The 16,559-nt window shown below is 39.2% G+C and overlaps 1 protein-coding gene across 2 annotated transcripts in view; it reads right to left on the bottom strand.

Moving 5' to 3' along the window:
- The window catches only part of RPRD1B (regulation of nuclear pre-mRNA domain containing 1B), a 69,324-nt gene that overhangs the window by 41,261 nt on the left and 11,504 nt on the right, over positions 1-16,559 (bottom strand). For both annotated transcript variants that reach the window (XM_037811791.1, XM_037811792.1), the window contains exon 3: positions 14,602-14,735. In XM_037811791.1, coding sequence (XP_037667719.1) covers positions 14,602-14,735 — 134 coding nt within the window. The remainder of the gene's footprint in view (positions 1-14,601; positions 14,736-16,559) is intronic.

The following is a 16,559-nucleotide window of genomic DNA, read 5'->3' as shown; positions in this document are numbered from 1 at the left end:
TTCCAAGACATGAGCCCATTCTGGTCTGGGAAGACCTGATTGGGGTAACCAAGGAAACCAGATGCCTAGACAACAGAAAGCTACAACCTACACTAAGAAAAATGAAGTTATGGCCCAATCAAAGGAACAAACTTAAACTTCAACTAAGATACAGGAATTGAAACAAATAGTACTAAATCAATTCAAAAAGTTTAGGAAATACATGGCAAAAGAGATGACGCGTATAATGAAAACACTGGGCGTACATAGGGTAGAAATCGAAAGTTCAAAAAAAACAACTGGCAGAATCTATGGAAATGAAAGGCACAACACGAGATGAAAGACACAATGGAAACATACAACAGCAGATCTCAAGAGGCAGAAGAAAACACTCAGTAACTGGAGAACAAGGCACCTGAAAGCCTACACACAAAAGAACAGATAGAGAAAACAATGGAAAAATATGAGCAATGCCTCCGGGAACTTAAAGACAAAACAAAATGCAGGAATTATGTGTCACTGGTGTCCCAGAAGGAGAAGAGGAGGGAAAAGGGGCAGAAGCAATAATAGGGGAAATAATCAATGAAAATTTCCCACCTCTTATGAAAGACATAAAATTACGGATCCAAGAAGCACTGCATACCCAAATAGAATAGATCTGAATAGGTCTACACAAAGACACTTAATAATCAGATTATCAAACATCAAAAAGAGAGAACCCTGAAAGCAGCAAGAGAACAGCGATCTATCACATACAAAGGAAGCTTGATAAGACTATGTGTGGATTTCTCAATAGCAACCTTGGAGGCAAGAAGGAAGTGGGGTGATAGATTTAAGATACTGAAAGAGAAAAACCACCAACCAAGAATCCTATATCTAGCAAAACTGCCCTTCAAGTATGAGGGAGAGCTTAAAATATTCTCTGACAAACAGACAATGACAGAGGTTGTGACCAAGATACCTGCTCTACAGGAAACACTAAAGGAAGCACTGCAGACAAAAAGGAAAAGACAGGAGTGACAGGTTTGAAAAACAATTTGGGGAGATAGTAGCACAGCAATGTAAGTACACTGAACAAAGATGACTGTGAGCATAGTTGAAAGAGGAAGGTTAGGACCATGTGGGACACCAAAACAAAAGACTAAAGATAAAGACTGGGATTGTATAACTCAGTGAAACCTAGGGTGCTCAACAATTGTAATAAAAGCTACATATATGTTTTTATATGAGGTAGAACAAATGAATGTCAACATTGCAAGGTGTTAAAAATAGGGTGGGATTGGGGGGGCAATACAATCAATGCAAACTAGAGACCATAATTAACAGAACTATTGTATTATGCTTCTTTTAATTTAACAAAGGCAATATACCAAAGCTAAATGCATATGGGGGGGTGGGGCATAGGAGAAGGGTATGGGACTCCTGGCACTAGTGATGTTGTCTGACTCTTTATTCTACTTTAGTTTAATGCTATCTTTCCTTCTGTTGCTTTCTAGTTGTCACGGATTTTTTTTTCTCTCTTTTCCCTTTTCCTGTTGTCGCTCTACCTTCTTTGACTCGTCCTCCTTCTTCGTGGAAGAAATGGAGATGTCCTTATACAGATAGTGGCAATGGTGCCGAATACATAAATACGTGACTATACAGGGAACCAATGATTGTTTACTTAGGAAGGAATGTATGGTGTGTGAACAAAACCATCTTAAAAAAATGGGTTGATGAAGAAAGCTTGAGGGCACTATATTGAGTGAAATAAGACAGACACATGAGGACAAATATTGCAGGGTCTCACTGATATGAGCTAATTATAATATGTAAACTCATAGACATGAAATATAAGTTACCAGGATATAGAATGAGACTAAAGAATGGAGAGTGGTTGCTTATTATGAGCAGAATGTTCAACTAGGGTGAACTTAAAAGTTTGGAAACGGACAGAGGTGATGGTAGCATGTTGTGGGAATAACTAACAGTGCTGAATGGTGTGTGAAGGTGTTGGAAAGGGTAAGCTCAGAGTCACACATGTCACCAGAAGGAAAGTTGGAGGTCAAAAGATGGGAATGTATAAAACAGTGAATCTTGTGGTGGACAATGTCCCTGATTAACTACAAGTATTAGAAATCTCTCTCATGAACTAGAACAAATGCATGACACTACAAGTAGAAGTTAATAATAGATGGGCATATAGGAAAAAATATATACCTATTGCAAACTATATACTACAGTTGGTAGTATTTTATCATTCTTTCAACAGTAACAAATGTACTATACCAAAACTATGAATCAATAATGGAGGGGGCTGGTGGTTAGGGGTATGGGAGGATTTGAGTTTATATTTTTTTACTTTATTTCTTTTCTGCAGTAATGAAAATGTTCTAAAAATTGAAAAAAAAATTAATTGTGATGATAGCTACATGGCTGTATGATGGTGCCATAGGCAAATGATTGTATACTTTGGATCTCTGGATAATTGTATGGTTTGTGAACTATCTCAATAAATTAAAAAAAAAAAAAAAGAGGGATACAAGAGCTGGAGAAAATGTTGAAAGAGGGATAGAGGGATGTACCTATTCACTGTCTGTAGAGAAGTAGAATGTTGCAGCCAATCTGGAAGGCAGTGTGGTGGTTCCACAGGAAGCTAACTATGGGGTTGCCATATGGTCTTGCAACCCTGTTACTGGGTATATACTTGGAAGAACTGAGAGCAGGGACATCAGTAGACTGCACACTGGTGTTTATGGTGGCAGTTTTCATGATTCACAACAGATGGAAGTGACGTAAACATACATCAGCTGATAAACGGAATAGTGACCCGTGGTATTTACATTCAATGGAATACTGAGCAGCAGCAAGAAGAAATGAAGTTGTGAGGTGTGCTGGTTTGGATGTATTATGTCCCCCAAAACGCCATTATCTTTGGTGCAATTTTGTGTGGGCAGATATATTAGTGTTGATTAGATTTGAATTCTTTGATTGTTTCCATGGAGATGTGATTCAATCAACTGTGAGTGAAAGGTTTAGATAATTTCCAAGGAGGTATGGCCCCGCCCATTCGGCATGGGCCTTGATTAGTTCACTGGCACCATATAAAAGCTCAGACAGAAGGAGCTCACTGCTAGAGCAACTGAAAGTGACATTCTGGAGGAGCTGCAGCTTACAGAGACATTTTGGAGAATGCAAGCAAGGAGGAAGCACATGCCTAGAGAGGAATGTTGTGGGAGAAAGCCATTTTGAAACCAGAACTCCAGAGCTGATGCCAGCCACCCAGGTAACAGAGGTTTTCTGGATGCCATTGGCCATCCTTCAGTGAAGGTACCTGATTCTTGATGCCTTACCTTGGACACTTTATGGCCTTAAGACTGTAACTGTGTAACCAAATAAACCCCCTTTATAAAAGCCAATCCATTTCTGGTATTTTGCATTCTGGCAGCATTAGCAAACTGGAACATGAGTAATGCAACTAGGTGAATGGACCTTATGGAGGGAAATAAGCCAGAATTGAAAAAGATAAACATTATAATACCTCACTAATATGGACTAACTATAATGTACAAACTGTGAGAACTGAACCTGAGAGCACAGGTTACCAGGGGAAGCATTATGGTAGAGCTCCTAGATTGTAAGCTCTTACAGCAGTTACATTTATACCTGAGTTGTAATGGCTATTTCTAAATTCTGAGATAGCTTAATTTAGCTTTTTGTGCATAACCTGGTCAGTCCCTGAAACTTCGGGTATCTGTATGACACCTGAGACTCAGAGCCAGAGTTCGGCAGCTACAAATTTCAGTTTCATCCCTTATAGCAAGTGTTAAAAAAAGTTGAAAAATAGATCAGATTTTAATTAGAAGATATGAACAAAATGGACATGGTTAGGACTAAGGTAAACCAGACTAAAGGGAAAAGGATGATATTGACTGTGTTTTAAAACTTCAACTTCTATGTGAGACCAAAGGAAGAGATGTACATTTGGTGGAAAATCTATATTTTCTGAAGCACACTATATAATTTAACTTACATGGTCAGTTTACTCAAACACCATAATTACATGGAACCTTGAATAGGGGGTGAGATCTGGTTGGTTTGTACAGGTTAGCATGAAGCCCTGATATATTCCAGAATAATTTTGGCAGAGAACAAAAACGTATTTGCAAAGCCCCCTTGAGAGAAAAAATGGAAATATTAAACTTCCCCACCTGGGAAATCCTGATAATCTTGCAAGCACTGGTGACTACCATTGCAGTAGGCCGTGCCCTCAATCTTGGGGCTTGCCCTTATGAAGCTTGTTACTGCAAATATGAGGTTAAGTCTACTTATAATTGTGCCTAAGAGTCACCCCCAGAAAACCTCTTTCATTACTGAGATGTGGCCTCTCTCTCTAAGCCAATACTGCAGGTAAACTCACTGCCCTCCCCTCCATATGGGACATCACTCCAAGGGCAGTAAATCTCCCTGGCAATTTGGGACATGACTCCTAGGGATGAGCCTGGATCTGGCATTGTGGGACTGAGAAAGCCTTCTGGACCAAAAGGCGGAAGGGAGATGAAACAAAATAAAATTTCAGTGGCTGAAAGATTTCAAATGGAATTGAGAGGACATTCTGGAGGTTATTCTTCTGCATTTTATAGACGTCCCTTTTTAGTTATTAGTGTATTAGAATAACTGGAAGGAAATACCTGAAACCGTTGAACTGCAATCCAGTATCCTTGACTCTTTGAGATGACTGTATAACTATACAGCTTACATGGTGTGACTGCGTGATAATGAAAACATTGTGGCTCCCACTCCCTTTATCTAGTGTATGGACAGATGAGTAGAAAAAAGGGCAACAAAAAAGTAAATGAATAATGGGGGAGGGGGGAATGGAAGAGCAGGACATGTTTTGGCTGTTCTTTCATATTGTTATTTTCATTCTTATTTTCATTTGTATTTCTTGAAGTAATGAAAATGTTCAAAAAATTTATTGTGGTCAAGAAGCTAAGTATGTGGGTGCCACAAGGTCTGAAACCTCATTATGGGGCATATACTTGGAGGATCTGAGAGCAGGGACATGAATGGACACTTGCACACTGGTGTTTATGGAGGCAGTATGCATGATTTGTAATGGGTGGAGGTGGCCTAAGGGTACATTGATAGGAACAGAATGGTGAACTGTGGTGTGTACATACAACGGAAATATCGAGCAACTGCGAAAAGTGAAGCTATGAGACACGCAATGGAGCAAATGGCTCCTATAGACAGCATTTTGAGTGAACTACACCAGAAACCAAGGCAAACACTATAATGCCTCACCAACATGGACTAACTACAATGTGTAAACTCAGAATTGAATCTTAGAGCACAGCTCATCAGGGAAATGCTTATTGCAATGGTCCCTAGATTGTAAGCTCTTACAGCAGCCAAATCTATTCCTGAATTGTAATGGCTATCTCCATATTCTGAGATGCTGATCCCTTCGTGTACAACCTGATTGATCCCTGGAACTTTGGGTCTGTGTGACACCTGAAACTCAGAGCTAGAGCGCTACAGCAACTGCTAAAAATGCTGAAAAAGAGTCCAGACTTCAACCAGAGATATGAATGAAGCAGATCTAGTTAGGACTAGGGCAAATCGGGGCCAAAGATGATACTGACTGTGTTTTAAAACTTCAACTTCCATGTGAGACCAAGGGAAAAGATATTTATTTGGTGCAGGACCTGTATTTCCTAAACAATTTAACTCATACAGTTTGTTAAAACACCATAATTACATAGAACTTTGAATAGTAAGTGAGACCTGGTAGGTTTGTATAGGTTAGTGTGAAATAGTGACATATTCCAAAGTAATTCAGGCAGAGAGTAAAAATACATATGCAGGACCACCAAGGAGCTGGGGGAAAATGCAGAAGTGTTGGGCTTCCTCACCTGGATTATTGCTGATGTTCTTATAAACACTGAGGACTGGCAGTTTGGTATGCTAAGCACTCTATCTTGGGGCTTGCCCTTATGAAGCTCTTTACTGCAAAGGGGAGGCTAAACCTGCTTATAATTGTGCGTAAGAGTCTCCCAGAGTACCTCTTTGTTGTTCAGATGTGGCCCTCTCTCTCTAGCTAAGCCAACTCAGCAGGTGAACTCACTGCCCTCCCCCGCTACTTGGGCCCTAACTCTCAGGGGTGTAAATCTCCTGGCAACACAGGATATGACTCCCGAGGATGAATCTGGACCCCATACCGTGGGATTGAGAACATCTTCTTGACCAAAAGGTGGGTGCAAAATGAAACAAAATAAAATTTCAGTGGCTGAGAGATTCCAAACAGAGCTGAGAGGTCACTCTGGCGAGTACTCTTACGCACTACATAGCTAACCCTTTTTAGGTTTTAACGTGTTAGAATAGCTTGAAGTAAATACCTGAAACTATCAAACTGCAACCCAGTAGCCTTGACTCTTGAAGACAACTGTATAACAATGTAGCTTACAACAGGTGACAGTGTGATTGTGAAAGCCTTGTAGATCACACTCCCTTTGTCTAGTGTATGGATGGATGAGTAGAAAAATGGGGACATAAACTAAATGAAAAATAGGGCAAGGGGGGATTTGGGTGTCCTTTTTTACTTTTATTTTTCATTCTTATTTTTACTTTTTTCCAGTTTAAGGAAAATGTTCAAAAAATAGACTGGGGTGATGAATGCACAACTATACGATGGTAATGTAAACAGTTGCTTGTACACCACAGATGACTGTATGATATGTGAATATATCTCAAAAACTGAACTTATTAAAAAAAACAAATAAATTGATTGTGGTGATGAATGCGCAACTATATGATGACACTGTGAACAACAGATTGTAAATTTTGGATAAAATTGCATTAAAAAAAGCACTAAAGCACTAAAGAAAGTGGGAAAAAATCAAAACTTGAAATTCTTCCATTTTCAAAGCCTCATACAAGAATTATTATATATAAAAAACACATATCAGAAACATTAAACTTCCCTACCTGGGGAATTACTGATATTCTCACAAGCATTGGGGACTACCAATTTAGAAGGCCGAACCCTCAGTCTTGGGGCATGCCCTTACGAAACTTGTTACTGCAAAGGAGAGGTTAAGCCTACTTATAACTGTGCCTGAGTCACCCCCAAAGAACTTCTTCTGTTGCTCAGATGTGTCCTCTTTCTCTCTAAGTCAACTCTGCAGGTAAACTCATTGCCCTCCCCACTAAGTGGGACATGACTCCCAGGGGTATAAATTTCCCTGGCAATGAGGGACATGACTCCCAGGGATGAACCTGGACCTGGCATCAAGGAATTGAGAAAGTCTCCTTGACCAAAAGGGGTAAGAGAAAAGAAACAAAATAGTTTCAGTGGCTGAGAGACTTCAAATGGAGTTGAGAGGACATTCTGGAGGTTATTCTTAGGCATTATATAGATAGCCCTTTTGAGTTTTTAGTGTATTAAAATTGCTGGAAGGAAATACCTGAAACTGTTGAACTGCAATCCAGTATCCCTGACTCTCTGAGATGACTGTATAACTATGAAGCTCACACCGTGTGACTGTGTGATTGTAAAATTTTGTGGCTCCCACTCCCCTTATCCAGTGTATGGAGAGATGAATAGAAAAATGGGGACAAAAAGTAAATGCATGTTAGGGATGGATGGGGGAATGGGATGTTTTGGGTGTTGCATTTACTTTAATTTTTATTCTTATTCTCATTTTTTGTGTGTGGTAATGAAAATGTTCAAAAAATAATTGTGGTGATGAATGCACAACTATATAATGGCATTGTGAACAACTGTACACTTTGGATGATTGTGTGGTATGTGATTATATCTCAATAAAATTGAATAAAAAACAAATAAACAAAAAACCACACATCACTTAATACCTCAGAACACTTAGAATCACTGAATTTAGGCACTGGATGGCCTTAGATCAACCCATGTCTTTGCTTTCCCCATCTCATTTTTCATATGAGAATTGTTGAAGCCCACAAGTTGTAATTTGTCCAAAGTAACAGAGCTCTTTACCCTGGGTCCTACAGCCAGTGTCTTCTGCCTACTAATCAGGAGCTGTTTTTACCACTTCATGCTGCCACTCACTCACAGTATGACAAGCCTAGAATCAAACTGATGAAAAGTAGTTTTAGGGTCATTTCTGTCTTTTGCCATCCTGATGAAAAGGATATAATAATAGAAAGTGCTATTAACATTCTCCTTTTCCAGTTCTCTCCTATCTCCACTTGGAGCACCTATTGGTGCTGTAAACCTAAGATTTCGGGAAACCAATTACTCATCATTTACCCCATAGGGCTCCTCCTTCCCTGAGCTACCTATTTCAGTTATGAGCACTTCCACTGGCCCAATCTTCCAAGTACAGAAACATGGAGACCACCAGAATCCCTTCCAAAGTCCTTGCTTCCAACAGATTCCACACCTCTGAAGGATCTCATACACAACCCCTTCTCTGCTCCTTCCCATAGCTCCTAACAGCATTTTTGTCTTTTATCATGCATTGTCCAGACTACTGTCCCAACTGGTCTCCGTGCCTCTAGATGCTCCTTTTCCAACTTAAAAGCTACACTCTGTTATTAAATTAATCATCCCAGAGCTGAGTTCTGACTCTGTCACATCTCTAGTCAAAAACCTCAAATGGCTACACTTTCCTCCCAAGTTCAAAGCCATACTACCTGTATGGCAATGTCATTGTTAGCACTCCTTCCTTCCTCCTCTCAGTCTTCACATGTCCTTCTAAATTCCCACAGCATGCAGCCTTTACTTTGTATGGCTGTTGGCAGACATATGACTTTCCTCTCTGATAGAAACATTAAATGCCTGATTCCTTCATATCGCTATAGTACCTAGGAAAGTGCCAACACACAGGAATTTGAAACAAACCTCTCAAAGGCAGAGGAGGCATGGAGCTTGGAAAGCACTATTGGCGTGCCAGAAATGACTGTCACTGCTTCCCCTTACACAAACCAGGAAAAGTGTTCTGGTAACTCTATCGTAACTCATCCGTACAAGGTTAATAGTTATGATGCCCAAAATTCTCAATCTAGTCAGCCAGCCATTAAAAATAACCTACGAAATCTATCAGTCCCAATTCCTGTGTCTATTTAAGAGAAGGCATACTTCCACTACAGATTTGGCATGTCAACACAGTATTTAAAGCTCTCTTTTTCACCCATTCAACCACTTGTATACTGGCAGGGCAAATACTACCAGGGCCAGTATCCCTGTCTTCATATATTGCACACCTAGTCTCTCATCTCCAATCTGTCCATGTGTCTCCAGGGGGCTTTGTACTTGGCTAACTTTCAAGCAAACCCGGTTACCTACGGGTTTATGATATGACTTTTGAGGACTTGATTACGGTAGAATTTTAGATACCATGACAGTCTGTGAAATTAATTTTAAGGCAAAAAGCTAGCCTAAGGGCTCACAAATTACATTACAAAATGCAGTCAACTACCCATAAAAGCTGGATCTGCTAAAGGATCCACTAGAAATTTTCTGGGATAAAAAATGATTTTATATTACTTTTATGAGAAAAGAATTAGTAAATATTGTTTACAACAAGACCATCACACTTTTTGTTCCCTCCCTGCAAAATAATGGAAATTTTTTGAAAAGGACATTAAATTTTACTTGTTAATAGAAGAAGACTTGCAACAAATAAAGGGTTAACACTTGAGGCCCAGTCCTAAAAGCACTTTCCCTGTATCATCTGAACTGAGTAGCTTAAGTCCAGACTTGAACTCAGGGAAGTTGATCCTACAGACCATGCTCCCCAGGCTTGCATGAAATCTGAGTATGCCGGTTTGGATACATTATGTCCCCTCAAAAGCCATATTCTTTAATGCAATCTTGTGGGGGCAGACTTATTAATCTTTCTGATTAGGGTGTGACCTCTTGACTGAATGTTTCCATGGAGACTTGACCCCGCCCATTCAGGGCACGTCTTGATTAATTCATTGGAGTATTTAAAAGGGCTAAGAGAGACTCAGTCGCTTGCTTAAGCTTTGAGATGCTAGCCCAGAGTGTGCTCCGTAGAAGCTAAGAGAGGACAAAATGCTCCAAGAGCAACTGAGACTTTTGGAGAGACACTTGGGAGCTGCCAGAGATGCTCAGAGATGCCTGGAGTTGCAGACAGAAGGATGTTAAGAGGTGCTAAGTTAAGGGTGCACAGGAGCTGAGAGAGGAGCTGAAACACGACCAGGAACTAGCAGGCACCACCTATGTGCCTTCCCAGCTGACAGAGGTATTTCAGACACCACTGGCCATTCTTCAGTAAAGATATCCTATTATTGATGCCTTAGTTTGAACATTTTCATGGGCTGTAGACTATAAATTTGTAACCAAATAAAACCCCTTTATAAAAGCCAATCCATTTCTGTATTTTGCATAACATCAGCATTAGCAAACTGGAGCACCGGGGAAATGAAAATACTAAAAGTGTCCTCCTACTTTTGCTACTGGCTCATATTCAGAAACTCAGAATACTGAATATTAGAACAGGGAGGGGCAAATAAAAGTCATCTCACAGCCCTGTTAACATCTACCTGCGTTATCTCAAGCAACCCTCACAACAACCTTACCAATATTACTATTAATAGCCATATTATATATAGTGAGGAACTTGAGGCTCAGAGAGGTCAAATGCTATGCTCAAAGTCACACAGCTCTGAAGTGGCAAAGCTGAGATTCACACTCTCAAAGTCTGATTCCAGATCCATAGTCTGAATAACCAAACTATACTGAGGTTCAGGGGAGCTGGATGACCTGCTTATGAATTCATACTATAATTCAAGTCTACTGAAACTACGTGCTTCCAGGAAAAAGCAGACAGACCCAAGTGTGAATTTTCCACTTATCAGCTATATCTCCTTGAACAAAATTACTATATTCTTTTGAATCTTAATATCCTCATCTGAAATATGAAAAAAAATATCAAATTCATAGAGTAGTTGTAAGGATCTAATGAATTAAAATGAATGGAAAGCAGCCAGCAGAGACAACAGTACATAACAGATGTTCAATAAGTGCTAGTTCCTTTGTACCCTTGTCTTTCTAAATCCTTCTACTACTACATCATACTACACGATTCATGTGTGACTCAAGCAAATAATAAAGTTCCATTCAGCCATGCAACAAGCTTGAGTATTCCCAAGAACAGAGACACCACTTTAGAGCACCTGGATCTCACACCTGGACATACAAACTCAAGAAATCTCCAGTTCTAACAATGCATATCTCTGAGACACCTGAAACTCAGAGCTAGAGCTCGGCAGATATGAATGTCAGTATTAGTGCATACAGCCACTGTCAAAAAAAAAAAAAAAAAAAAAAAGCTGAAAAAGAGCCCAGACTTCAATTAGTGATATGAATGAAGCAGGTCATTTGACCAGGGCAAGCCAGGCCAAAGGATAAAGGTTGAAACTGATTGTGTTTTAAAACTTCAACTTTCATATGAGACCAAGGGAATAGATATCTATTTGGTACAGGATCTAAATTTTCTAAACAGTACAACTCTACAGCCGATTTGTTCAAACACCACAATTGCATGGAACTTTGAATAGGAAGTGAGATACGGTAGGTTAGTATAGGCTGGAGTGAAATAGTGACACATCCTAGAGTAATCTGGGCAGATAATAAAAAATATATTGACAGCCTCCCCCTCCCCAGCCCCGAGGATCTGGGGGAAGGTGCAGATGTGTTGGACATCCTCACCTGGACTGGTGTTGATGTTGTCACAAACATTGGGACTGGCGGTTTGATGTGCTGAGCCCTCGAGCATGGGACTTGCCCTTATGAAGCTCATTACCACAAAGGAGAGTCTAAACTTGTATGTAATGGTGCCTAAGAGTCTCCCCCTGAGTACCTCTTTGTTGCTCAGATGTGGCCCTCTCTCTCTCTAACTGAGCCATCTCGACAGGTGAACTCGCTGCCCTCCCCCCTATGTGGGACCCGACTCCTAGGGGTGTAAATCTCCCTGGCAACGCAGAGTATGACTCCCGGGGATGAATGTGGACCCGGCACCGTGGGACTGAGAGTATCTTCTTGACCAAAAGGGGGATGCAAAATGAGACAAAATAGTTTCAGTGGCTGAGAGATTTCAAATGGAGTCGAGAGGTCACTCCGGTGGACATTCTTATGCACTATATAGATAACACCTCTTAGGCTTTAATGTATTGGAATAGCTAGAAGTAAATACCTGAAACTACCAAACTCCAACCCAGCAGTCTGGACTCCTGAAGACAATTATATAATAATGTAGATTACAAGGGGTGACAGTGTGATTGTGAAGACCTTATGGATCACACCCCCTTTATCTAGTGTATGGATGAGTGGAGGAATGGGGATAGAAACTAAAGGACAAATGGGGTGGGATGGGGGGATGATTTGGGTGTTCTTTTTTCACTTTTATTTTTTATTCTTGTTCTGGTTCTTTCTGATGTAAGGAAAATGTTCAGAGATAGATTGTGGTGATGAACACATAACTATGTTATACTGTGGACAGTGGATTGTATACCATGGATGATTGTATGGTGTGTGAATGTATTTCAATAAAACTGAATTTAAAAAAAAAAAAAAAAAAAAGAAATCTCCAGTTCTAAAACAGAATTCCTATGCTCATTCATTTTCCAACGTTAGAACTGTCAAAGTTCCACAGGAAAATTTTTACTGCAGAGGTAAACTCTGAAGGTGTTTGCAGACATACAATTACTCAGAAATTAAAGTGGGAATATAAAAGGACTATTCAAATTAAGAGGTAAACTTCAGGAGAACTCAACATCTTCAAAGGATTATGGTAAAATATTCTGATAACTCAGGTCCAAAGAAGACAGAGAGAAGATACAGTGAGTTACCTGGGACTAATACTCACATTGGAGTATTTTGATACTGTTTTCATCTTTACAGAATAAAGAAAGAGAAATTACCTTTAGATCAGCATTATCCTTCACACAGAGGAATACAGCCTAAGTCATTGTTAATGCCTAGACTCAAAAAAATCAGAAACCCAACTGAGCTATTTTCAAATCTACCACTGCCACAAATTCTTCAATTTGTCTGACTGTTCCCTGAGTGCAGGAATATTTCCCACTTCTTTCTCTCTCTCTCACAGCATCTAGCATAGCTGTTTACTCAAAGCACATGTCTAGCAAATGTTTGTTAAACTGAAATTTAACATTTAGCTTCAAGCATCCTCTACAGAGTTCTCCTACTTGCCCAAAGGTGTGGGGAAAAAAAAAAAATCAGAACTGTTTACCAATGAACTCTAAACAGGAATAGAGAAAAGAATGCTAGATAATTCCCCAATGCTATACAGAATAGGTCCAAAGGACACAACATAAACATTATCAGAATCCAAAATAGAAAACATTTTGCTTTTTCAGATGTTACCAACAGATTGACCCCAAAATTGTTTTCCATCAACTGTAACTAAAATAACAATGACCCGCAGTCTAAAAGCACTTATGTCACCCTTAGAAAGTCTCAAATCTTCAGTTTCACAGGAAAGCTATCCCACCTTAAAATGCTTATAATCTTAGATCTGGAAGAGATCATGACAAGTACACAATAAAGGGGTGCTGAATGAATGATCCTTTCACATTTGCTTATCATGGTTACATTCTATAGTAGAGGCATGTACAAAGTACCAGAGGAACAAGATATGGCTACATGTGCCCAGAGACAAGTTGGCAAGATGTCAAATGAGAGTAGCATTCTTGAAAAATGAGTTCACCACACAGTAAAAAAGCAAGACATTTCAGGCAGAGGTAACAATGAATGAAAAGGAAAGAAGGGGTGCCAACACAGCATCCAGAGGGGAAACCTGGTGATTCAATGTGGCCAAAGAATATGGTATATGTGAGGGAATGCCAGAAGAATCTGGAAAAGGAGACTAGCTCAGATTATAAAGGGTTCTAAATACCATGTTAGTGCTTGGACTTGATCCTCCAGGCAATGGCATGTGTGCAATTAGATTAGGTCTATAACTTAGAAACATGTCATGCAACTAGAGTTAAAGCACAACTAACCAGAAGCAAAATAAACCAATAGCATTTGATCTTATATCACTCTGAAGAAAAATATTAACATAAGCTCTCACAAAGGACTTCAAAAAATTGACACACTAACATGTATATACCTTCCAGGCATGTCCCGGGTTCAGTAAAGACCAAAATCAATTTTAAACAAGCTGACAACCACGGAAGTATGTTCCAAAAACCACATCAATATTTAATAAAACCAAGTTCTAGAAGGGTTAAGGGACTTATCCAAGATCCTCTAGTAGTTAATGGCAGGGCAAGGACAAAATCTTAGTCCAGGACACTTTTCCTAGTTCACCACAACTGGAAACAACTTTGTAGTTCCCTTCCCTTGTGCAAGAAATGTCTCTGAAAGGCAGAAAAGAACCAAAGAGAATCAGAGTGAAAATTAGGTGTGAGATGATGGATACTATGAGTACTATAATCAGGCTTGCACACTGCGAGCACTACATAAAATCTCACCATCATTCATGATCATCTCTCTCTGAAGAATCATATAATCGCTGGTGGTTCACAGCAACCCCCACTGTAGCTTTTCATATTTGATTCGAAAGTAGGCAAAGACCAAGAGCTGTAAACATGTGGTGATGTTTCTACCTTTGGGGGGAGGGCTCTTGGAGTCCTCCATAGACAGCTTCAGCTGCTGTATGAACTCGCCGCCATACACACTTCTTTCTTGCCAGATGTTCAGCAATCTTTCTAAAGGTTTTTTACAGCCTTCATCTGCCTCTCTGCCCAGAAAAGATGAAAAGATATATATAAGCTTAAGATATTTTTTGTTTTGATTAGGACAGATGTACTCAAAAAAAAAAAAAAAAAAAAAAAATCAACAACTGACTAAATGATTTACATATTTAAAAAAACAGAAGGAAGAGTAAAGCACATATTGTGATATCTGGATACCCAACTTGACCAGACATTACATGCTTCCTGTCATGAGTGGGGAAGAGAGGGATTATAGTACTGAAGTAATGTGTCTTTTTTCCCTTTTGAGAGATAGGATAAATAGGGCAAAACAGCTGAGTTTTACAGACAATTATCAAAAATTGATCATATCTGAGTCTGGATCCAACATCACGGGATTGAGAACATCTTCTTGGCCAAAGGAGGATGTGAAATGAAATGAAACAAAGTTTCAATGGCTGAGAGATTCCAAATGGAGTTGAGAGGTCACTCTAGTGGGCATTCTTATGCACTATATAGAGAACTCTTTTTAGGTTTTAATGTGTTGGAATAGCTAGAAGTAAATACCTGAAACTATCAAACTCCAACCCAGAAGCTTTGACTCTTGAAGACGATTGTATAGCAATATAGCTTACAAGGGGTGACAGTGTGATTGTGAAAGCCTTGTGGATCACACTTCCTTTATCCAGTGTATGGGTGGATGAGTGGAAAGATAAGGACAAAAAACCGAATGAAAAATAGGGTGGGGGGTGGTTGTGACTTGGGTGTTCTTTTTTACATCTATTTTTTATTCTTATTTTCACTTTTTCTGGTACAAGGAAAATGTTCAAAAAATAGACTAGGGTGATGAATGCACAACTATATGATGGTACTGTGAACAACTGATTGTACACTTTGGATGACTGTATGGTATGTGAATATATCTCAATAAAACTGAATTAAAAAATTGACCATATCAATTATGATAGCTTTCTTTTTTAAGAAGGTATTAAGTGAAATCTAGTACCAGGCATTCTGCTGAAAAATAAAGTGGGCCAAAACTTTACAGAATAGGAAAAATGATTAAAAAACAACACAGATGTTTAAAATGGAGAATAAATTCACTGCAACTCGTCAATGCTAACACACCAACACCTCTACATGTATAAATACAATCATACACATATGTGCCAAGATTGATCTCAACTCTAAATCAACTACTTCATAATTATTTTAATTCTGGGCTATGTCTATATTACACAGTACACAAAAGTAGTCTAATAGATAATTTTAGAACACAGTAAGAATAATGGAGTCCTTTGTAATTTATATGTGAAAGAAGCAGATTTTTTGTTTTGCCCTTGACACTCTTGAAACAGAGTATTTTTCAATCAGATGACTTCTAACTGGTACTTGGTGTGAACCAGTTGCCTGTCAAAAGTGTCAGACAGAAAATGGAAGAGTGGGGGAAGACTATCTGAAAGGAAAACAAACTGTGTTATTGTAAAGTATTCTACTTTCTGAGGCTGTTTGGACGGTAATTTAAAATTCTGTGTTAAAAATCTTATATTGGTAACATTAAACAAGAAGGGACACCTCTACATCTCAGTATCCAAGTCAAATATCTTTAACAGGAACTTCAAGAAGAAACCATACCCAAGTCAACTGAGATGAGACTTATTCACTCACAACCCTGATAGTACAGTTCTAAAGCTTATGTTAACACCGCAAGGTAGGAGAGGTTTCAGCCTAGCCTTTTCCGATTGTATTACTTATGAGTTATTAGTGGCAAATTTAACTGAATTGGGGTCAAGGACTATATCAGGGTATATACAAATCAATGCTTTTTTGGTTAAACTTTTTTTTTTCCCAGTCAGAGGTGAGGATTAGGG

Source organism: Choloepus didactylus, chromosome 19, assembly GCF_015220235.1.
Source record: "Choloepus didactylus isolate mChoDid1 chromosome 19, mChoDid1.pri, whole genome shotgun sequence".
NCBI classification, from domain to species: domain Eukaryota; kingdom Metazoa; phylum Chordata; class Mammalia; order Pilosa; family Megalonychidae; genus Choloepus; species Choloepus didactylus.
The sequence above is the reverse complement of the archived record's forward strand: the minus strand, read 5'-3'. Positions and strand labels throughout refer to the sequence as shown.